Consider the following 23,769-nt stretch of genomic DNA (forward strand, 5'->3'; position numbering starts at 1 on the left):
TACAAAAAACTGTTTTTCGTAAACATGAATAGTTGTAAAAATTGTGGTCGTACCTGCATGATGTAGTTACACTCCAGAAGCTCCATCTTTGGATTAAGATTCAGAAACATATATAAATACGCCTGCTCAAATACTTTGTCATATAAATCCTGTAGAATGTCTTTTTCTTGTTCATTCCGTTGATTTAGCCATGCCTAAAAATGTATGCAAAATGTATGCAACATATAAATACAAAGACATACTAAGACTCATAAAAATATGTGGACACATCTCAACACTTATTACCTTTGATATAGGTTTCCAGCTGAGTGCAGAGGAACTAATATAAACCATACCCATTCTGGAAACCGTTGCCGGGGACGCATTCTCAATGTTGTGAACTTCAAATAAGAGTTTGCAGCTGGCTGCCATTGGAATCCGATCTCCGTTGGCCAGAGTTAAAGTCTTATTGTCATCCAATACAGAATTGAGATTTTCAATCCAAATTGCGTCAACCGGACCATCCAAAACAATCCAGATACTTTCACCTAGAGGTAATCATAATATTAACTTAATAAAGCAAACATAAAAGAAATTAAATAGACATATTTTACGGGATACTGCACAGCATACATTCCATTCCTGCTCTCCAAAAATTCTAGAAAACAAAGGGGCATATTACCAACCAATAGAGATAATTTTTGTCTCTAACTTATTTAGAGACAAAACTTATCGCCGCAAACGGCGATTTTTATCGCAGATAAACCTTGCTATTAGCAAGGTTTATTGCAAATGCGATAAAAAACGGCCGCAATGCATGAATATCGCTGAAAAGTCAGCGATATTCATGCATTATCAAGCAAATGCTCTTAGCCATGTTATCCACCTCCCATTGGACAACATGGCTAAGAACTGCTCCTGGGCAAGTGTTAGCTTTTGGAGATATTCGCGCTTAGAGCGAATATCTCCAAAAGTTGGTAATAGGAGATAGCGATGTTAGCGACTGTTTTCAGTCGCTAACATCTTGGCACGCCCACATTGCATGTCATTAGTGATAAATATCACTGACATGCAAAGCGGGGCCCAAGATGGTCACTATCTCCTATTAGCTGTCGCTAACTGGTGTTAGCGACAGCTTGGTAATAGGGAGATAATTTTATCTCCGCTTTCTTGGCTTTTAAAGCCAAAAAAGCGGAGATAAAGCCCCTTGATAATATGCCCCAAAGTAATCTAAAAAAAGCAAACTAATTTTAGAAGTGGCCAGCAAGCGTATTATAATACTGAAACTGCAACTGGAGGCAATGAACTGTCAAACCAATAAAGTTGTTTGGTAAATTGAATGATCGCAAAAAACCCACTAAGATCAAACCTATCCATAAACAGCGAATGCTGCAGAACTTTAAGTACATTCCTGTAATAAAATAGATTCATAATTAAATATAAAGTTGATTGGCTTTGTTAATCTGAGTTAATAGCTACCCGCATATGTGAGGCAGTGGGCCAACTTGGGCGTCTTAGCTCGAGCCACGTGGGCAAGGCTGAAATATTCCTTTCAAATAACATAAAAATCTTAAATAATTGTACTGTTGTTGGTTCGCCTGATGCTCACGTCTTCTGAAAGAAAGGCCACTGAGCAAGAAGGGGAACAATTATAAAAAGAGCCCCAATTAATTTTTGATTCCTTACATTTAAGATTGTCTAACAAAGAGGCCATCTCCCTTTGCAAAGTTTTGGTAAGGGTAGCTTCTAGATCTTCACCGAATGGTTATGATTGAGTTTGTCACAAAAATGTACTTAATAATCACCAATCTCATCTAATTTCTTGGAATATTAGTACGATAATTCATAATGGTGCAAACATCCAGAGCTTAGAATTATTAAAAAAGCCGATATTAACCTTTCTCAGGACATCTGGTGCCTGATGCACCAAGCGATTTTACAGTTGCACAGCTCGCAATAACCAAATGGCTTTTTTAACCCATTTACCGCGGCGAAATTGTGGCGCGGTGCAGCGGCTTTGATGAGTGGGCGGGGTCGCGTTGGCCAACGGACGTGTGCAGCACTACAGAGGTAGAACGCGCGACGGCCGCTGGCCGACAGAAGCATGCAAGGGGTTAAATGTATGAAACCGAAATTATGATTCGGTAACATGTTGCCGAATCACAATTTGGGTTTTAGAACAAATACACAATCGGTATTTGAAATGGTTGTGTAAAGGGCGTCTCGGCAAAATACTGATTCTTTAGCTTATGCATTAATGTTTTGTGACTAGAATCTGGTCACAAACCATTAATATTTTACCACTGTAGGAGGCTGGCTTAGCATATGGTGCACACTTATTTAAGTGAACCAACCTGCACTAATCCAGACAACCATTATGGTAATTTTAGTGGTCTTAGACAACCATAGAAAGCTCTATAAATGGCAGCTGTGGGTAGCAGCCTTCAGGCTTAGTCCAGAAGGATCTTTAAGCAGCTTGTTTTACCAAAACTAACCATATAGCGTAGGTTAACGAAAAAGAACCACACAATTTACTCATGAAATAAGTATATTTATAATACACACTCATTAACACATTGGTATATCTCCTACCCGGAGATATCAACACAATACACACAATATTTCGAATGTAAACCAGTAATTAAGCACAAAACGGCTAGGGCACTCGACCTTGGACCTGGGGATCTGGGTTCGAGTCTCGGTAACGACACCAAAACCTCCTGTGATTCTGGGCAAATCACTTAATCTCCCCGTGCCTAAAATTAATGTGTGTCCTCATGTAACGTAACTGGTGATATGTAAAGCGCTCTGATACCTGATTCGGTTCAGGTCTAGTTCACGCTATATAAAAGTCTGCAAAAAAAAAAAACTACACAGTGGTCTGCAAGGGGACACCAAACCATATACTAAAGAAGTGGAATGCGAACTGCAACCAAATTTGGGACTTGGACCAGAAGAGCTGGGGACACAAGGAACCACCCGAGGTAAGTACCTGGGAACCCCACAGAGGCTGTGTGCATAGTGGAAACACAACTGCGTACTCCAGTAAGTCAATGGGAGTGGTGGTTGCACTTTTTAAGAAGAAGGGCCCTTCTCATGGGACCCTGAAAAAACGCATTGGAAGACAGAAGGTTGGAGAGTCACCACACCCGTGGATACCCCATGAACCAGGATACCTACACCAAGGAAGCCGGCTAGATAGGTGCAAAGTGATGCCGGAAGCCGCTGTGGACCACAATGGAGGGCTTCAGAAAAGATGCAGCTGGCGGAGAAGCTGAAAGAGTCCAGTAGAATCAAAGGATGGATTCGTAAAGAGAAGTACCTGCAAGCAGAGGGGACAGAGTCTTTGCCTCTCAAGAGTGACCAGGAGGCACGGAAGAACAATGACAACCAAAAAGGCCTAAAGATGCAGGAGAGTTGACAGTGACCTAGTCTCTGCAGCTGTGAGGACCATGTAATGCTGTGGAAGACCAGGAACCGTTCATGACCTGTCCCACATCAGAAGTCGAAAACTAGGGAGCTGGTGTCCTGCGGGAGCACCAAAACGCCTTGGCAGTAGCAACAGATGTGGTAAATGAAAAAGATGAAACGTTGGGACCAGCAAGGTCCAAGGGCCTCGCCAAGTGCAGGAGAGTCAGAGCAGGCCGTGAGCAAGCAGGGAGATCACTGAAGCCAAAGAAGACCCTGAAGAGGACCCAAAGGCTGAAGGCACAGGAGTCTCAAAAGGACATTGAGCAGCTCACCAAACATGCAGGCCCACAGTGCAGAGGCTGCGATGAGGATGAAGACCTTGGTAGGAAGAGATGCTGGAGGCTGTAGCTTCTTGCAGCCCGAAGATCTCTGGAGGACAGAGTCAACAAGCCTTGGCTTGTGAACATGGAGTGAACAGTGAACATGGAGAACAAGGGTTCTGTTGCAGTGGTTCTGATGAGGGATACTGGCTTCAATTTTGCTGAGGAGACAGTGCAGGTCTCGAGGGAGTTGCAGAACCAACACCTGTGTTGCTGAGTCCTTTGAAGTCCGTGGGACGTCAGGAGCAGCAGACTGGTCAGCTTAGATTCAGAGCCTGCAAATACAAGGGAGTGACTCCTTCACTGTAAGGGATATTCCATTGGGTGTCTTTGATGCCCACAGGCCTTGCGAAGAACCTCGACGAAGCACAGGCACAGATGACGCAAAAGACTCGCAGGACAACAAGACGACCATGAGAAGCAGGAGTCAACTTTGGTGCAGTCTCGGTTCCTAGGCGAAGTCCAACAAAGTGGTTTCCGATCTGAATCTTGTCCCACAATGATTCTTAAGAGCCACCCACAGGTAAGCCCTTAAGTTCCCTAGGGAAAGGGTTGAGACAATTCAGGGATTAATCCCAGGGGAGGGACTGGACAGAGGGGAAGACACTTCCATGTTCTTGTCCAATTTTTCACCAGAGTGGGAGCCAACAGCTCCCTGAGCTGGTTCCAACTGGAGTAAGTAAGGAGGGCACCAAATATGCTAGCAAGCGCCCCCTCCCCAGACCAATACACTAAGTCCTGTCTGGGAGGTGGTTGCACCTCCCTGTGACCTATTGTTCCACCTTCCTCTGTTCGAGCTCAGCTCAGCAGCAGGATGGAAGAATTGTGTCTGTGGTCAGCAACAGCACTAGCTTGCTGTTGCACCCTGAAAGGCTGGTACCAGGAATACAGGGGGGCTGCCTACAGGAGCCCATCAGTACATGGGATTCAGAATCAACCACTGGAATTGGTGTTGGGGTAGGATTCCAACGTGTTTGAAACCAAACATGACCCGTTTCGGTGCAGCCAATATATAGTTAGACATGTCGCAATTGACCTGATGGCCGCTATATGTATTAAATGGCTGACTGCACTTACTAAGCCTGGAGAATCAACTCGTGGGTATGTAGGGGATGTCCTGCTCATGCAGGGCACCATCACACTTATAACCCAGAAAGGCCTGCCTTAGGGGGGACTTATAGGTTTTAAGTGCAGTGACCTCAGATATAAGGAAACATATCTGTTGCTCATACAGGCTGCAATGGCAGGCATGTAGTCACAGTTTAAGTGGTCTCTCATGGGTAGCAAAATAAATGCTGCAGCCCCTGGGAGACCCGTGGTGTACATATGCCCTGTTTACCTTAGAACCATATACTAGGGACTTAGAAGAGTACACCAGTAGCCAATTGGGGTGGTACTTACCATAGTCAAATTTCTGGAGCGAGCACAGTGACTAGGGTATTGATTAGCAGGATCACAAACAGACTAGTCATAAAAGACTAACAGCAGCAAAAGAGGGGGTAACCATATAAGCATATCCTACTTTCCTACAGGTACCAAGGGGACTATGATCAGGGTAGGCTTCTAAGTGCTGCAGGACCTATAGTGCCACCCTTAGGGGCCCTGTACCTTAACACCCACACATTGCCATTCTCAGGCTGTGTGTTGTGGTGCAGAGCAAAGTGAAGACTCAACATGGCATACATCCCTGTGTGCCATGCCTGCAATCCACTGCCTGTGAGCTAGGTAAGGCACCCCTCTAACAGGCTGCACTAGACCATAGGTGAAGGTGCAGTTGCATAAACACTGTACCCCTACAATGTCTAGGTCAGTTTTTTAAGCACTGTAAGTGCAGAGAAGCCATGAAGAGTATATGGTCTGGGAGTTGGTCATTACGAACTCCACAGCTCCGTAGTGGCTTTACTGAAAACTGGGAAGTATGATAGCAAACCTCTCAGCTCATTAAACCCACACTGATGCCAGTGTGGGATTTAATGTAATGTAAAATGCACACATCTTAGAGAAAAAAGACCAGCCCTGGTGTGGTTTCTGATGCTGCCTGCCATCTGCCACCACCGACAGGTTTCTGGAGCCCTGGGTAGCGTGTCTCCTCTCTCTGGGTCCAGAAACAAAGCCTATCTTGAGGCGAGGTGTCATGCCTTCTCCCCAGAATGGGTTGAGTCAATGAGAGGGGAAGCTTCAAAGGCCTGCTGCCTTTGTAAACTTCCCCTGCCTTATGCCACCCCCAGCAACCACTGGTTCTGATCCCCACTTTGGGCAGGAGTATCGGACAGAAAACATAGCTAGGAGGAGAGGTGTGCTCACCTTTGACAACCCCACCTCTTAGGTGGGGGAGGAGAGGTGAAGCCCACATCTTAGTGCCCTCCATATTGGAGATAAGGGGACTCAACTAATTAGGAAGAGGCTCTTGTCCACCTCCCACTGGAGGGTGGCATAATTGGGGGTGTCCTCACCCCAAGTAAGGGACCCATCGTTCCGACCTGCACACCCTTGTAATGCCCCTTGTTGGACTTGGCCCTTTCTGCAGGGTCATCCCTGAATTTTTGCCTTTCTCCTATATTCTCTCTGACCTGTTTTTTTGTTGGTTTAATGACTCTGGGCAATTTACCACTGCTGACCAGTGCTGAAGTGCATATGCTCTCCCTACTATAAATTAATTCTATATTGATTGGATTCCATGATTGGCTTATTTGGTTTACTGTCAGACCCCAGTACAGTGCACCAGGAGTGCCCAGGGCTTGTAAATCCAAATGCTGCTAGTGGGCTTGCAGCACTGGTTGTGCCACCCACAGAAGCGGCCTGGTAAAATGTGTCTAAGGTCTGCCATTGCAGACAGAGCCTGCGTGCAGTCTGGTACTGTCAAGCTGACTGGGCACGTGCACCTACTTGCCAGTCCCTAAACCTTCCCTTAGCGTCATATTAGTCACCCCTAAGGTAGGCCTATGGGCATGGTGCATTATAAGCATAAGGTAGGACAAGCCCTGATGTGTGTGGCATGTCCTAACAGTGAATTACAGCCATTTCGTTTTTCACTATTGTAAGGCTACCTGTTCTCGTAGGCCAGAATGGGCTGTTGGAATTGTTACATCACACATTCCTAACAGACTCAGGAAACATGGTAGAAAGTCAAGTTTAGTATGCCTGAACTCAGAATAATAAAATACATCTTTTAGTAAAGTTGAATATCCTGTGTTTGCAAATACCACTTTTAGAGAGCTGGTATTTGCTTGCCTAACCATTTCAGCCCGCCTCTGCTAGGATGTGTATCTGCTGTCTGGTTTCTGTGTGTGACAGGGCTGGGGGATTCCAGGAGACAGGCTGGGGCTGCCAGGTGGTGAATAGAAAGATTACACCAGGATGGGTGGGAGGAGTGCCCCTTGACTTTGAATAGGGCTGTGCTCTGCCACCACAATTCTGGCTCCACCCCCTGGGGAGCGTCTGATGTCTCTGCCCTGCACACTGAAAGAAAAAGCCAGAGTCTCCAAAAAAAAGTGCTCCAGAACCGGACTGACCAAGGCACAGGCCCCCTGGCCTGAAAGAACAAAAGATTTGCTGTATAAATGTAGGAGCCCTGCTCCTAAGAAATCAGATCCTGTTTAAGCCAAGAAGAACCTCTGCCCGACGAGAAGGACCTGGAAAAGCTGCATGGAGGAGTACTGTCTCTGACCTGGGAGACTGGCCTGTGGTGGGTGCCTTGCTGCTAGAAGGAGAGGAAAAGACTGAAGTGACTTTTATTCAACTTGTGCATTTTTAAAACGATCTCCAAGGGCTTGGAAGCGAGCTTGCCCCTGAACAGAGTCCCAGGAACATTGGACTCCTCCTGCCCTCACAGCTAGCTGGACCTTGCCAAAATCTGTCCTGCCGCTGGAGCCGCGACCTCAGTGCGACCCGTAATCCTGCACATTCTCAAGCCCGTGCCTGGCCGCCCTGCCCCGTGTGTTGCCGCTCGTCACTTCGAGTCATAGCTCGCACCGTTGCCCAGGGCACACGCACGCCGCTTCACCCCTTCCTGAGAGCCGCACTGTTTCACTGCCTCCCGACGCCTGGACTGAGGGATCGGAAACGCCACGCACACCAAGGCCAGCCCGTAGGCTCGTAGCGTACCACCCGCCGAAGAGTGCACTGGTGGGATCCCCTGACAGCGTCGCACCTGGCCCGTACGTACGACATGTACCGGCCGCATCGTACTGCGCTGTTCCTTGAACAAGAGAAGCCCCGCTGGTGAGGGTACGGCTCGTACGCCGCATGGACCGTGACCGCACTGTGGCCCGGACCGTCTGCCGTACTCTTCCGTGGCCCCCGCTCTACGCCGCGCCCCCCGCGGCGCAACACAAGCCAGGACTACATCCGAAGGAGGGGGCGCCCACGCTCCCAGCCTGCTGTCACCTCAACCCGACGGCTACGAGCCGGCCTCTGCATCTCAACAAGGTACTGTCCTCCAACGCGTACTACAATGTGTATGCCTCGGGCCCCGGAGCCAGCAACGCTTGTTTTAATACCTTTTTGACACTATTTCCAACGGTGAGAGTCGGACCAGAGTGCGCGAAGCGCACAGGAACCAAAAACTACGCATTTTCCTAACAGAATCCTTATGTCATTGCTAAGATAGTATTGTGGCCTATTTTTCAACACTATTGGGTCTTGTGTTTAAGCCTTATATAAAAATACTTATTTTTGAAACAAAACTAGACTGATGTACATTTGTGGTGTAACATTGAATTACTGTATGTGGTCATAAATGCTTAACCCATAACGCTCTGAAGTTTAGCCTTGTCTGCTTGCGCCACACTACCTAGAGGGTGAGCAGGGGTTATTTCTAAGAGTAAGTCCCTTGCCCTGACTAGAGGAGAGGGTCCCTGCTTGTCACAGGTACTTACCCATGCCAACCAGAGACCCCCAATTCTCACACCCCTAAATCTAGTATTGAGGGGCAACCCCGAACCTAAAAATGTTCTGGAAAGCTGAACTTTTGAATGGAAGAAAAGTAAATATACTGCAAACCTGAAAAAGTCTTATTTATCTTGTTTTTTGAGAAACCCGGTGTGGTATCTAGGCATACCACCCTGAGTACTGGATGTAATCCAAAAGTTATCTAAAAGTATTCCAAAAGTAATTACTGTGTAATTTAAACAGTTTTTGACACACACAAATCTCTAATGTTTGCAAATTCAACCGCAACTGCATTTCCTTGTAAAGTCTTGCATTTAAGAATATATTCCAGTTACCTGTGCCAAGTCCTACTTGGTTCGAGAAATAAAACTTAAGTATACCTTTTTTTTTTTTTTTTTTTCTTGTTTTGAAATCAATAAAAAGTTTTCAAAAAAAAAAAAAAGTATACCTTTTTTATACTTGCCTGATTGGTCTTGATTCTGTCTCTGAGTGTGGGTAATTAGTCCTCGATTGAGTGAACCGAATAAATGCTTAGCACACCCTCCTGATAAGCCTAACTGCTCTCCCACACTACCTCAAAGAGAGCTGTAAGTACATGTCTAATATAGCCTCTGCTATACCTCAGGGGACACCCTGGACTCTGTGCGCACTATACCATACTTTGGTATGGTATATACAGAGCCAGCTTCCTACAACCTACCCCTTGATTGTCCCCTTCAGAATGACCGCCTGGAGGTTTGTTCCAGCAAAAGTGCTGTACTGTTCCAGTGCCAGTCCTCACCCAAGGAATCTTGGGAGGGGGGGGACTGAACCTGCAATTAGTGCAAGCAAGCCCTAAAAGGAAAATAAGAAGATATGTGGAAAGGTGGACAACTGTTAGCCACTATTCTGGTGGGCTAGGGAGATATTATCCAAATAAGGGAGAACTCCAAAGTTGGCACTGGTAAAGTCCTCCCTGGCCCACAAAACTGACTAGTCTGACAACTGTCCAACCTAAGTTGATGGCTCCTCAGCTGACAGAAAGGAGAGTGGAAGAAGGGTGTTCACTACTAGAGGTTGTGACCCTTATCTAAACAGCTAAAACAGCAGATAGGCACCCTGAATCTAAAGAAGTCTGTAAATAAGCCCCTTCACCTGTCAGTGAAGAGCTAAATGTGTGGTTCTGGGAACAGACAGCTGTCAGTGGCCTCTGCTGAGTGACAGCTTTTATGGCTGCACTGTCCCTGGCATGGTGGTCTGACCCCATATCCAATATCCATATCCAATATCAAGACAGGCCACTTGACCCATAGTGGTGTTACTCAAGTTGTGGGTTACCTCTCTGGGTAAGCTAGGTGTTTCCCTGTATTTTTTACCTAAAAACTGTACCATTGTTGTCCACAATCGGCACATCTCGGCCACATGTAAGTTCCTTGTAAAAGGTATCATGTGTACCAAGGGCACTGCGACCAGGGAAGGCCTCTAAGGGCTGCAGCATACATTATACCACCCTTAAAGGTTGTGTACCATATCAGACACAAACACCGCCATTTGCAGGCTGAGTGTTCTGGTGCAGAGAAAAAAGAAGAATTGATATGGCACATATACCTGTCATGCCACTGTCTATGGTATAGGTAAGGCACCCTCTAGCTGGGTGCACTATACCACTGGGGAGGCAACAGTTGCATGAGCACTGTACCTCTACAGTGTCTAAGTCCATTCTTAGACATTGCAAGTGCAGTAAAGGCATAATGAGTATATGGTCTGCGAGTTTGTCATTACGAACTCCATAGCACTTTACTGAAACACTTAGTGCATCGTCTGAAGAAGCAGGACACTGCTCCGCTCTTCGGCTCCAGGCTTACTTATGCAGTCCTGGACAATGATTAATAAATAATCGGCTCTGCGCACTGTCCAATGTCTATCTGATAAATCAGGCCTAGTTAAGTCGTAGAAAGATCTCACCTTTTTTGCGTAATCTAAAATGTAAGTTTTGCTAAAATTTAGGAATCCAAAAGTGGACTGTAATCATTTAAGTGTCTTTTGAGGTTGAGGTTGGAGCCACGCGCATTTTTCTAAAACATATGATGCCAGGCTTTTTTCTTCACTTGAGACCATGTATCCTAAAAACAATTTTAGATTTTTTTAAATTAAATATGTAGCCCTCGGAGGGGAACCCCAGAATTATGTTGTTCATCCTGTTCAAATGATCCAATAATTCATCAACCGTTAGATAAATGTCATCTACATGGGACAATGCCACCTTATCACAATTTTGAGGTAACTCTGATACTCTTGCTGAGAACAACCCAAGGCTATTCTTATACCCTTGGGGATGTCTACAGAATTGGCATTTAGAGCCTATGGCCAAAAATGCTGTCAAATAACTACTTTCAGGTGTTATATTTTGGCAGAAAAATCCATTTGAAATATTTTTTTTAAATAATGTTTTATTTGAGTTTTATGCAAGGGAGGCAGACAAAGTTCATAAGCATTAACATATAATAATTCCAATACAGATGTAAGAGTTCATATCATAGGAGACGGAAGAGAAAAAGAATAGAAAAAAAATAAAGTAAGGAAGACAAAGAAAATACATGTAAGATAATAAGAGCATGACATTATTATGGGATATACCAATATATTCTGTCAGTCTTTTATCATTCTATGCCAGACTGCATTAAATTTCGACATTGAACTTGGCCCTCTAGTTTAGCCAAGGCCTTTACCCTCTCAAAGACCTCCATAACAATAGCTCACCATTCTGCAATGTAGCTGGGCCTGGAAGAGATCCAGGCCCTTGAAATAGCTAGACTAGCAGTAACTAAAATAATAGATAGAAAAGCACGTCGCACATAGCTAGAATCTCCCTTATATGCCAGCATAATTTCCTGTGTAGTAAAAACCAGGTCTAAGCCAAAACGGTCTTTACAGGCATGTATGACTCCCTGCCAAAATGTCAGTAGCCATGGGCATGTAGCAAACATTTGTACAAAACATTTGTACAATATTTGCGGCGTGTAGTCCGCATTTTGGGCATTTCACCTTATTACTCAACTGTTGTCTTCCTTGTCGTCTCCAGCTAACTATCTTTTCAGGAGTACAGTACAGCCTACATACTGTCCTGAATTACAGTAACTTTAAGTTAGCTGACCACACAGCATCTTATAATATTGTCAGTGCATCATCTACCATAGTAGGGGTGACATCAGTCTCCAGGATACTGCTCCCTTTTAAAACTAGCTGTAACCATGGATCGTCCCTATCCTGGCAAAGATATTAATATGCTAAATGGATGACATGTTTCTGAGGAACATCCTGTGTGTCAGTACATCATATGCCTCTACCAATTTGAGACCAAGAAACAAAAGAGGGTCCCTGAAATCTGAATGGGGAGGAAGAGAGCAGGGAAATAAACAAGTAAAGAAACTAAATCTTCCTCCTACGAGAATAATATTATGGGTGGTTCATGCAATCATCTAAGTAGTTGTCCCGCAGATTTTAGAACATCACAGCATTTATTGGTTCATATTTTATTAGTATCAAAAGGATAATATGATCACATATATATACATTTAAAAATTACGAACTAATTTCTAGATAATGCTAGTAATGCACAGGCAGCCGCCCATAGTTAAAAAATCAGAGGTGAAATAGGGAACATTACAAGAAGAATACAAACATACAATAAATAACAATAATTCAAACACAAGAAAAACACATAATGCGAAGATTCAATGACAATACGCAAAAGACTACACAAAAAACGCCTACGCACGTTTCGGAACACAAAGACATATGCACAGTTCCTTCTTCAGGGCGAAAACTTATTTGAAGATATTTGAAAGGGGCATTTGTATTCAATGAGACAACCACCTGTTATGTAGCAGCTCACAGAACGTAAATTTGGATTGCAGAAGGAGGAACAAAATCTTCCTATAGAACAACAACTTAATGGGATTAGTGAAGGCTCCACAGGGCTCAAGAATAACAGCAGTCTCAGAATCGCATAAATGGTCCAGATGTTCTACTGCTGGCCAAAGATAAAAGAGTACCCTGCCTGGTCCGCACTTCAATGGGTAGGAACAGGTGTAAAGGTAATGTATATATGGACTAGCCAAGATCGCTGTGTCGGGGCAGATGGGAACTAGGCTTTACATGAATAAAATGAAGAAGTAAGTCAGCCTCCAATTGGAACAAACCTCCACGGGGCACCTGCAGGGCAGAAATGAACTGTTCCCAGTATAGGGATTCAGGATGGACTCCTAGCTATATGAATCTCATAAGAGATAGAGACGATGAAAGGCGTTGTCAGTAGTTGTAGAGGGCTTTGCCACGGAGCCCGTCTGGAGTCGGTAGAGTTGAGACCCTGTGTTCTCAAAAAAAAAAGTCTCTAACTTGTAGAAATTTACAATAATATTGACGTGGAATTGAAAAAATATCTTGTAAGCTTTGAAATGTTTGAAAGCCATTGCAGTCATAAAGGTCTCCAAGCCTATCAATCCCAAGCTTAGCCCATACCTTTGAGACACTTTCATGAAAAATACCCAGCAGTGACAGGTTATCCCAGAGAGGAAATTTATTGTGATATATCAGGAGAGAGTATCTAGCTAGAATTTCCCACCAAATGAAAACGAAATCCCTAAGAATCTTAAGATGAACTCTCGTAAAGTAATTTGGATTGTGAATTTGATAAAGAAATCTGCAAGAATCCTGGCCTAATGGAAGTTAATGATCAAAGTCTTGGCCGCTATTTGTGAGAAGACTATGCAACCGGCTCATAAAGGAAGCCCAGTAATATAATTTAAAGTCACGGAGCTGAAGGCCTCCTTGTCTATAAGGGTATTTTAGCAGTTTAATTGCCCGAAGTACACATTTATACCCCCACTAGCTGCCCGTCCCGACGTTGTCCGGGTAAAAAAAAGATTTACCTGAAGGACGGCAAACTTTACAGAACGCTACCCCACCGCTTTCCAATGCAGCAGGCGTCTTAGAATCACAGTGAGATTAGCGTTCGTGCACGTCGTGAGGTGTGCATGCTGTTCGGCGTTGTTGTGTGTGGGCCTGTGCATTCTGAGACGTGTGGGCGTGTGCATTCTGAGACGCCTGCATTTATCCCCGGTTGAGATTGGTAACGCATATGCCCACAAAGGTTACTTCGTAACATATGTTATTAACGCCGCCTGAATGGCAATGTGCGTGAATGTGGCGTACCTTGTGTCTTCTATACGGACTTGTGAGAAGTGATTACAACTCGTGAATGGAAAGGCGCGCTACTGAATGACGCGGCCATTTTTTGTTATGAAATTTGTGGCACACCCCTCTGAAAACGCTGTTGTGGTACGCCCCTCTCACAAAGTATAATGTGTGTACTTTGACACGGCTACGACCATGCCCCCGACACGCCCACGGCCCTCTGAGTGTGTAGTTTGACACGCCAACGCCTACGCCCCTCTGACAACGGTTACGGCCACAAAGTAAAATGTGTGCAGTTTGACACGCCCACGAACACGCCCCCGACACGCCAATGCCCACACCCACAAGGGACTACTTTACCCCTAAGGTTCTTTGACGTTTCTAATGTATATGGTGGCCACCTGTATAGCCTATGTCCATCTGCTTCAACTCCCCTTTCCAATGCTGTATTGGGTGTTGTGATTGGTGCTGTACTTCTTGAGTTTACCTGCCTCAAAGGTTTCAGCTCTCTCTTTATAATATTAGTATGGATATAAAATTACTTATCGCACCTTATAATAAAAAAAAAGAGTTAGTATCGCTAAAGAGAATTGAGCAAAATACGTATTAAAATTTGGGAAGGATCATCCTCTTTATGATGTTACATCTGCTTATTATGCTTATGGGTAATTTATGCCAATTTCCTAGCTTTTTAATAATATTGTGAAGCAGCACATCATAGTTTAGACTAATTATATGTTTAATATGGGATGAAATACAAATGTCTAAATAAGTGACTTCAGGACATAACTCCATAAGAGGCCTATCTGGTATAAAGTTTATAAGCACCTGAGTTTTATGAGAATTTAATTTATATTCAGAGAAAGAGCCGAATATTCCTGCCTCGTGCATGATTGACATCAAAGAATTAACCAGGTCCGTAGTAAAGATAGCAATGCTGCCTGCATAAGCGCTGACTTTCAATTCATTGGATTATTGAACTTAGTAGCAGGATACTTTTAGAGGCGGAAAAAGCCTTCCACCGTGTGGCATTGGGCTGCATGTGGCCTACCCTTACTTCCTTTGGAATGACAGGACGATTTCATACGTGGATACAGGCTTTATATCATATACCACAGGCTAAGCTGAACTATGCTGGCTCTCAATCTGTGTTCCTTTGTATATATAGAGGTACTTGCCAGGGGTGCTCTCTTTCCCCACTACTGTTCGCTCTGTATATTGAACCCTTTATACGGGTATTACTTGCTAATAGAAATAGAAAACAACACTTGATATTTCAAATGGCATTCCGCCTTTTGAAATATCAAGGGTTGTTTTTTATTCCTTCTGCACAATGGAAGGATTTGCGTTCGGCGTTTGTGGGGTAATTTTTGTTGCGGTCCCTTGTAGTTGAACAGCTTTAGTAATCCTTGTAAGTGTTTGCATTACGAACTGTGGGAGGTTTCTGTATAGCTGTATTATTTCTTTGTGAAGTGGATGTACGTCTGCTGCTGGCAATGTGTCAATATCTGGATGCGGTGTGTTAGCAGCTAGGACCAGCCAAGTCGCTCAGTCTCTGCTGAGAGGACAGAGTCTCACTCTTTCTGTGGTTTGGGGGGGAAGGTGCCTTTAAACCAATTGATATGCTCTTGATAGGTTAACAGGACTTCTATATCCTTGTTTAAGAGACATATATTAGTTACAGATTCCTTACCTTAGAATTACCCCCAGGAATCAGATTGGATCCAGAGAATTTTTTCTCAGCAGTACCCCAGCGCCTTGGCAGGTGGCGTTGGTCGACTTCGCGTTCGTCGTCCCAGTTGCGATCGCCAGGATGACGTTGCGGTATCTACTTCGACGACGCCCCTGCTAGCTGACGTCAGTTCTTTTACACAACATTCCACGCCAGAAGCGCAGAGCCATGCAAGACACTGACCACTGGTGCACAAACCTAAAGCCCTGAAAGGGAGTCCCTTACTCTAGAAGTCAGTTCGCAGAACGGGGAGGATGGATGGAGCGTTAAGGAATCTATAACTAATATATTTCTCTTGCAGATATATATCATTACCGAAGTTAAGTAACTTTTTCATTAAAAAGAGACTATTAGTTATAGATTCCTTACCTTAAAATAGATATCCCAACATTACCAACCCCGGAGATGGGTCTGACAGCAGCACCCGTCGCAATCCTAAAACAGCATGTCTGGAATTTCACATCACTACCTGCCACTTTGGCCCGCAACGGGCCGCCAACCCAATCACCGCCATGGAAACGCTGTCTACAGCCAACATCGTAAGTTGGCGGACGGTGCCTGCTAGGTACTGCAGCAATATTTAATGATGAAGACCACTCCGCAAGGCAATCCTAAGGATTGCCTGTGGCTGTCTTGTAGTGGACGGTCTTTCTGACCGCCACGTCGTGGTGAGATTCCCCCCTACTATCCAAATTTGGCTGGGGAATCACGGTCGGAGGACGGAAGGATTGCCATCGCAAGGCTGGCGATGGCAGTCCTTCCGCAATACTAATGAGCCCCTAAGATCACACCTGAAGAACTGAACGGCCAAAGAAGCCATCTCTCCATACTTGACTATCCAGGCAGTATTGTTTAGTGAATGTGTGCAGAACTGCCCATGTGGCGCCTGGCAGATATCACCAAGGGGGCTCCATGTCCCAAAAAATAGTGGCTGCTGGCACCCTGGTGGAATGGGTGCGCAGTCCTACCGGAGGCTCCTTTTTCACCCAGGAGTAACAGATCTTAATGCAAAGGACGATCCATCGAGAGATGGTCTATTTTGCATGGCCCGACCTTTCTTGGCACCCAGATAGCCAACAAAGAGTTGCTTGTACACCCGGAATAGTTTTGTGTGATCCAAATAAAATAATAATGCACGTTTTGGATTCAGACGGTGGAGTCTCTTCTCCTTAGAAGAATGCACGGCGGAAAGAAGGTGGGCAAAGTGATTGTCTGTCCTATGTGGAAAGAGGTAACCACTTCGAGAAGAAAAGAATGTCTAGTTTGAAGGACAACCTTGTCCAGATGGAGAGCAAGGAAAGGAGGTTTTGACGATAGAGCCGGAAGCTCACTCACCATGGAAGCAGAGGTGATGGCAACTCAAAAAGCAGTCTTTAAGGTCAAGAGCCTGAGGGAACAATTATGTAGTGGCTCGAAAGGAGCACGCGTAAGGTAAGTTAAGACCAGATTCAAGTCCCACTGGGGCATTAAGAAAGGAATGAGAGGAAAGTGGTGAGAAATGCCCTTAAGAAACCTATTTACAATAGGGGACTTGAAAAGAGAAGGCTGATCAGGAAGGGGAAGAAAGGATGAAATGGCCGAGATATAGCCTTTTAAGGGTGCCCAGAGCCAAACCCTGCTCAGTCAAAGATAGAATGAAGAGAAGAACCCCTGAAAGAGGGGCAGAAAGGTGATCCACAGCATTTGCTGTGCACCATGCCACACATTTGTTCCATAGACAGACATATAACATTTTAGTGGAGGGACGCCTGGCAACCAAGATAACATTACAGGCTTGGGGTGGAAGGTCAAAAGCTGTCAACTGGCACCGCTCACTCTCCACGCAAGGAGGTGGAGACTGAACAGGTTCGGGTGGAGGACCGTCCCCTGCTGCTGCAACAGAAGATCCTCGTGAAGAGGCTGTCTAATCGGAGGATCGATGGCCATGTTCAAGAGCTCAGCATACAAGACCCTTCGTGCCCAGTCCAGAGCTATAAGAATGACTTGGGGCCGGTCGTGCTTGATCTTTTTCAACAGTCTGGGCAGAAGTGGTATAGGTGGGAAGGTGTATAGAAGACCGCAATTCCACTCACGACGAAAAACATCACTGAGCGAGTGCCGCCTTAGAAATTCCAACACACAGAACTGCTGACATTGCGCGTTCTCTTAGGTGGCGATGAGATCTAACCATGGTTCTCCCCACTGCTGAAAGAGACCTTGCACCACCTCCGAGTGAAGATACCATTTGTGATCCATCATGCACCGGCGCAAAAGTTACTTACCTTCGGTAACAATATATCTGTAAGAAACAGTAGTTAGTGTTAGATTCCTAACCTTAAAATATCCCCAGGCGTCAGACTGGATCCGGAAAGTTTTGCGTAGCAGTACCTCTGCGCGTCGGTAGGCATCATCTGCGGCTTCGCGTCTGTCGTTGGCACCAGGGTGATGTCGTCGGAGTACTTAAACACCGCCCTCGCGCGCTGACGTGAGTTCTCATACACGCCAGAAATGCAGAGCCATGACAAAAACCGACACTGGTGCCATGAAACTAGGGCCCTCAAAAGGAAGAACCTTAACCCTAGATATCTGTTTGCAGAACGGGAAGGATGGGGGAGGCGGTAAGGAATCTAACACTAACTAATGTTTCTTACAGATATATCGTTACCGAAGGTAAGTAACTTGTGCATCTGAAAGAAACAGGTTAGTGTTTCAGGTCATTTCTTTCATTCATTCATGCATTCATTCATTCATTCATTCAGTGTTAGATTCCTTACCTTAGAATAGATACCCCAGCAATACCAACCCCGGTGGTGGGTCTGCGAACCAATGATCACACCAGAAAGTCCTGGAGAACAGAACGGCCAAAAAAGCCATCTCTCCGGACTTGGCTGTCCAGGCAGTAGTGTTTAGTGAACGTGTGCAGTGAGGCCCACGTAGCTGCCTGACAGATGTCCTGCAAGGGGACTCCCTGACCCAGGGCAGTAGTAGCCGCCGTGGCCCGAGTGGAATGGGCACGCAGCCCCACAGGAGGCTCCTTCTTAGCCAGTGAATAACAAACCTTTATGCACAAAACGACCCATTGAGAAATGGTTTGTTTGTGCACCGCTCGTCACTTCTTAGCACCCAAGTAACCAACAAAGAGCTGACCGTCCACCCGGAACTGGCGAGTGCGGTCCAGATAGAATGAGAGTGCACGTTTTGGGTGCAGACGGTGGAGACTCTCGTCTTCTTTTGAGGGATGCGGAGGCGGAAAGAAGTTGGGTAAGGTGATGGACTGCCCAATGTGGAAGGCTGTGACTACTTTGGGCAGGAAAGAGGGACATGTTCTCAAGACAACTTTGTCCGGATGGACAGAGAGGAAAGGAGGTTTAGAAGAAAGAGCATGGAGCTCATTCACTCTCCTGGCAGAGTTAATGGCAACCAGAAATGGAGCCTTAAGAGTTAGAAGACGGAGAGGACAATTGTGAAGTGGCTCCAAGGGAGCGCACATCAGATAAGTGAGAACAAGGTTCAAGTCCCACTGAGGCATCACGAAAGGTACAGGAGGAAACATGTGAGTGATGCCCTTCAAGAATCTATTTACAACAGGGGACTTGAAAAAGGAAGGCCTTAAGAAGGCTGAAATGGCAGAGAGGTAGCCTTTGATAGTTCCCAGAGCAGAGTCCAGTTGGGAAAGAGAAAGAAGAAAGAGGAGAACCTCTGAAAGGGGGACAGAAAGGGGATCCACAGCCTTTGCTGTGCACCATGCCACAAATTTGTTCCACCTGCAGGCGTATACCGATTTTGTGGAGGGACGCCTGGCTGCCAGAATCACATCACAGACTTCAAGAGGCAAGTCAAATGGCCTTAACTTTCGACGCTTAATCTCCATGCATGGAGGTGGAGACTGGACAGGTTCGGGTGGAGGACCGTCCCCTGCTGCTGTGACAGAAGGTCCTCCTAAAGAGGCAGACAAATCGGGGGATTGACTGACATGCTGAGTAGCACGGTATACAAGTATCTTCGCGCACAGTCCAGAGCCAAAAGGATGACTTGGGCCCGGTCGCGCCTGATCTTCTTCAGTACTCTGGGCAGAAGTGGTATAGGTGGAAAGGCGTACAACAGACCGGAGCTCCACTCGTGACGACAAGCGTCTCCGAGAGAGTGCCGCCTTAGAAATTCCTACACGCAGAACTGATGACATTGCGCGTTCTCTTCTGTGACGAATAGATCTAACCAAGGCTCTCCCCACTGCTGAAAGAGACCTTGCGCCACATCCATGTGCAGACGCCATTCGTGATCCATCATGCACCGACTACTGAGTTTGTCCGCCCTGGCGTTCAGGGAACCTGCCAGGTGTTGAACCACCAGGGAGACGCCCTGGTGTTCCAGCCATTGCCAGAGGCGCAGAGCCTCCTGACAAAGGGTCCTCGACCCCACCCCACCCTGTTTGTTGGAGTACCACATGGCGGTGGTGTTGGCCGTGAACACCTGCACTACACATCCCCGGACAGAGGGAAGGAAGGCTTTCAGTGCAAGCCGGATCGCCAGCAGCTCTAGAAGGTTGATGTGAAGCCGGGACTCCGCCTGAGACCAGAGGCATCTAATCTCCGCCTCTCCCATGTGGCGCCCCCAACCTAGGAGGGACGCCTCCGTCACAACTACATGCTCCGGTTGGGGTAGGGAGAGGGATCTGCCGCTGACCCAATCGCGGTCCGTGAGCCACTAATGCAACTGTCTCGCATTGCCCTCCGAGATCAGGATGTGGTCGGACAGGTTGCCCTGATGCTGGGTCCACTGAAACTTCAGGTCCCACTGCAGAGCCCGCATCCACCACCTGGCGTGATGCACCAGAAGGATGCAAGAGGCCATCAGCCCTAGAAGCCGCAGCTTTGGGATAAAGGCTGAAAGATCGGAATCAGAGCCTGAATATCCCGAACCTGCTGTTCGGGAGGATAAACCCCAAACTGCGCCAAATCCAGAACCGCTCCGATGAAGAGGAGCTTCTGAGAGGGACTCAGGTGTGACTTCGGCACATTGATGGAGAACCCCAGCAGGTGCAGGAGGTCAGCCGTAGTCTGGAGATGGCTGACGACTGTCTGGGGCGAGCCCGCCTTCAACAACCAGTCGTCGAGATAGGGGAAGACTGACACCCCTAATCTGCGCAGATGAGCTGCGACCACCGCCATCACTTTTGTGAACACCCGAGGGGTGCTGGTAAGGCCGAAGGGGAGCAAGGTAAACTGAAATTGCTTGTGGCCTACCATGAACCGCAGGTAACGCCGGTGGGCCGGCAGGACGGGGATGTGAAAATATGCGACCTGCAAGTCCATCGCTACCATCCAGTCTCCGGGGTCTAGGGAAGTTAAGACCTGAGCCAAAGTCAGCATCTTGAACTTCTCCTTCCGGAGGAAACCGGTGACGTTCCGCAGGTCCAAGATAGGGAGTCGGCCCCCTTTTCCCTTCTTGGGAACCAGAAAGTAGTGGGACTAACAACCATACCCTACTTCTGGCCCAGGAATGCGCTTGATGGCCCCCTTGGCCAAGAGGGCCGAAACTTCCTCTTGCAGAAGTTGCAAGTGATCCCCCGACACGCGGTGGTGCTGCGGTGGCATGGCTGGAGGGGTCGCCTCAAAGGACGATTTGCAGCACCCACCTGTCCGATGCGATGGTGCGCCAATGGAGGAGGTGATGGCGAACCCTGCCCCCCACTGGCATCAAATGGGCCTGAAAGCTCGGTCTAGGAAGGCTTTGAGGTAGATGCGGACTGGCCTCGCCGTTGTCCCCTGTCACCGCCACAGCAGTTACCACATCCGCCGCTGTGCTGGATGTTAGTCTGCGGCCTATGGCTGGCAGGACGTAAGGGGGTGCCCCTTCCTTGGAAACGAAAGGAGCGAAAGGCAGAAGTTTGCTGGCGCTGGCCCGACAGGCCCAAGGACTTGGCCGTAGCCCTGGAGTCCTTGAAACGCTCAAGCGCACTGTCTGCCTTGTCGCCAAAAAGGCGACGGCCATCCCACGGCATGTCCATGAGCGTATTCTGGACATTACCTGAGAAGTTTGCGGACCTCAGCCAGGCGTGGTGGTGAACCGCCACCGTTGTGGAAATCGGAAATCGCCCTGCCTAGCGAGTCCGTGGTATCCAGCCCACATCGAATAGAGCACTGTGCTGCATCTCGCCCTTCCGCAAGGGCTTGAGCGAGCTTCACCCGGGCCTCCTCCGGGCAGTCCGGCAGCACGACTGTAACTGTGTCCCACAGAGAGTGGGTGTAACGGCCCAAAAGGCAAGCGGTGTTGACTGACCACAACCCCAAACTAAGAGAGGAGAACAGCTTCGTACCGAACTGTTCATACCTTTTAGATTCCCGATCAGGAGATGCAGTCGGGAATGCAGACAGGGAATAAGAGGCCTGAATAACCAGGCTCTCGGGAGTGGGGTGGGTGGACAGGAAGCTAGGGTCGCCCGGAGCTGGGCGGTGGCACCTGGCGACGTTCCTATCTACAGGGGGACCTGTAGCGGGCCTGGACCAGGAGCCCAACTGTTGCAGGGTTTCTGTACTCACACAGAACTGTGCACAGAGGAGTGGAACCTCGGCAAATTAGGGTGTCCCAAAACTTACCTTAGCAACCAACTCACCCCTTACCGAGCTAGCTACAGTGTCTCATTGGACATATCAAACTCCCAATGTTTAGACAAACCAGAACATGAACTTACAGTACCTCAGGGTACGTGGAACTCATGAACACTCTTTTGTTATATTATCATTACAAACCAGAACATGGAGTAAAGAAGACACATGTGCATTTGAAATGTTTATTTACTAATGCCGTCTTCTCAGGCGCAGTATCTTAGATAATACAAGTATACTTATTATCAGTATCAAAATTATCAGCATAGTTACTAAGACATAAAAAGCGAACGGTGACAGCATGTTAACATGCTGTAATGAATAAGAGTTAACAACACTTATATCTCACCCTCCCTAACACATATATTATATTATTAGCTAAGAAGGTCTCTTTGGGTTGTTTTAGGGCGGGCCCATACCTTAGTGTCCTAGCATGAAGGAATCACATCAGCATACACCAGCTCTCTCTGCATGTGCACCGCATCAAGTGTGTTAACTATTCTCGTGCAAAGCAATATCAATCCCGCCTCAAGCCCAAGTTGGCAAAGGCTGCACTTGTGTTATGACTATGAAGGCGTGAAGATCAGACCTCATAACAATTCCATATCGTGTTGTTCCTGAAACTTCAGCACTCTCCGTGCAGACATGGTTTATTAAACAAAACTGATATCAGAGCAATAACATATTATTCTCACATACACCATGGCAAACCACTAGGTTGAAAGCTAAGTCAACAATTAAGGGTCGTGTGCAGAAGTTGCAAGAAAGGAAAAATGGCGTTTAAATCTCAAATGTACCTATGCTAACTTAACACGATATAAGGATATATAGGAGCTATACAACACCCCCCCATGATCCGAGAACGGACTAAATAAGATAACAGAAGTGCCATCACATGAGAGCAGAATCCAATAAGAAACGAGCATGAATAAAAATTCAATTTATAAAAACTAATGCAAAAAAATAGCTCAAAAGTATAATGTGGCTCAAGCCAATAGGCAAGCAAAAACAAAATGTCTTGACAAAAAGTCAATAGAATCAAGGAAATGCTATCAATCAGCATGTTAATTTGAGGCAGTGTCTATGATAAGACTGTATATGAAAAGTAAGCTGCAACAGCTTCCAGGAGGAAGTCACTGTCCTCATCCGAAAACAGTTCAGCCATCCAATTTAAAAGATGAAAGGAACATACGTGATCTTCCAGCACCGCATCCTCTATAACCATCAGAGGACAGCTCGGTGGGTTTTCAAGAAAACTTCGTTCCAAGAAATTTCGCGCTGCCGACAACACATCCCAGGGACCCATTAGTCCATGTGCCACCGCCAAGGCCATAATCCTTTCGTCAGAACAAACCAACTCGTGAGCAATGATAGGACTCATCAGTTGATCAAAATCGACGTCAGAAGATATTGGTCCGCAGAGACACAAATCAATGGCCCAAAGGAAATCACAGGTCAGGCAGCGAAATACAGGCTGGACACAGGTGAAATAGGAGAACCGAAAAGATAATCCAAAGGCCGTGCTTAGAGTCGCCAACGGCAGTGTGCCATAATAATCAAGCATGCGGTTGCGAAACCGCGTCAGTAGTAGTTGAGCGTGGTCTTGCACAGGAAGGGC

The 23,769-nt window shown here is 46.5% G+C and overlaps 1 protein-coding gene across 7 annotated transcripts in view; it reads right to left on the reverse strand.

Annotated features, from left to right (window-relative positions):
• Nucleotides 1-23,769, reverse strand: part of DNAH8 (dynein axonemal heavy chain 8) — a 10,041,960-nt gene that overhangs the window by 4,098,807 nt on the left and 5,919,384 nt on the right. For all 7 annotated transcript variants that reach the window (XM_078647354.1, XM_078647353.1, XM_078647356.1 and 4 more), the window contains 2 exons: nucleotides 286-527; nucleotides 54-194 (listed from right to left, as the gene is read on the reverse strand). In XM_078647354.1, the coding sequence (XP_078503480.1) occupies nucleotides 54-194; nucleotides 286-527 (383 nt within the window). The remainder of the gene's footprint in view (nucleotides 1-53; nucleotides 195-285; nucleotides 528-23,769) is intronic.

The sequence above is a fragment of the Lissotriton helveticus genome, chromosome 6 (genome assembly GCF_964261635.1).
Source record: "Lissotriton helveticus chromosome 6, aLisHel1.1, whole genome shotgun sequence".
NCBI lineage: Eukaryota > Metazoa > Chordata > Amphibia > Caudata > Salamandridae > Lissotriton > Lissotriton helveticus.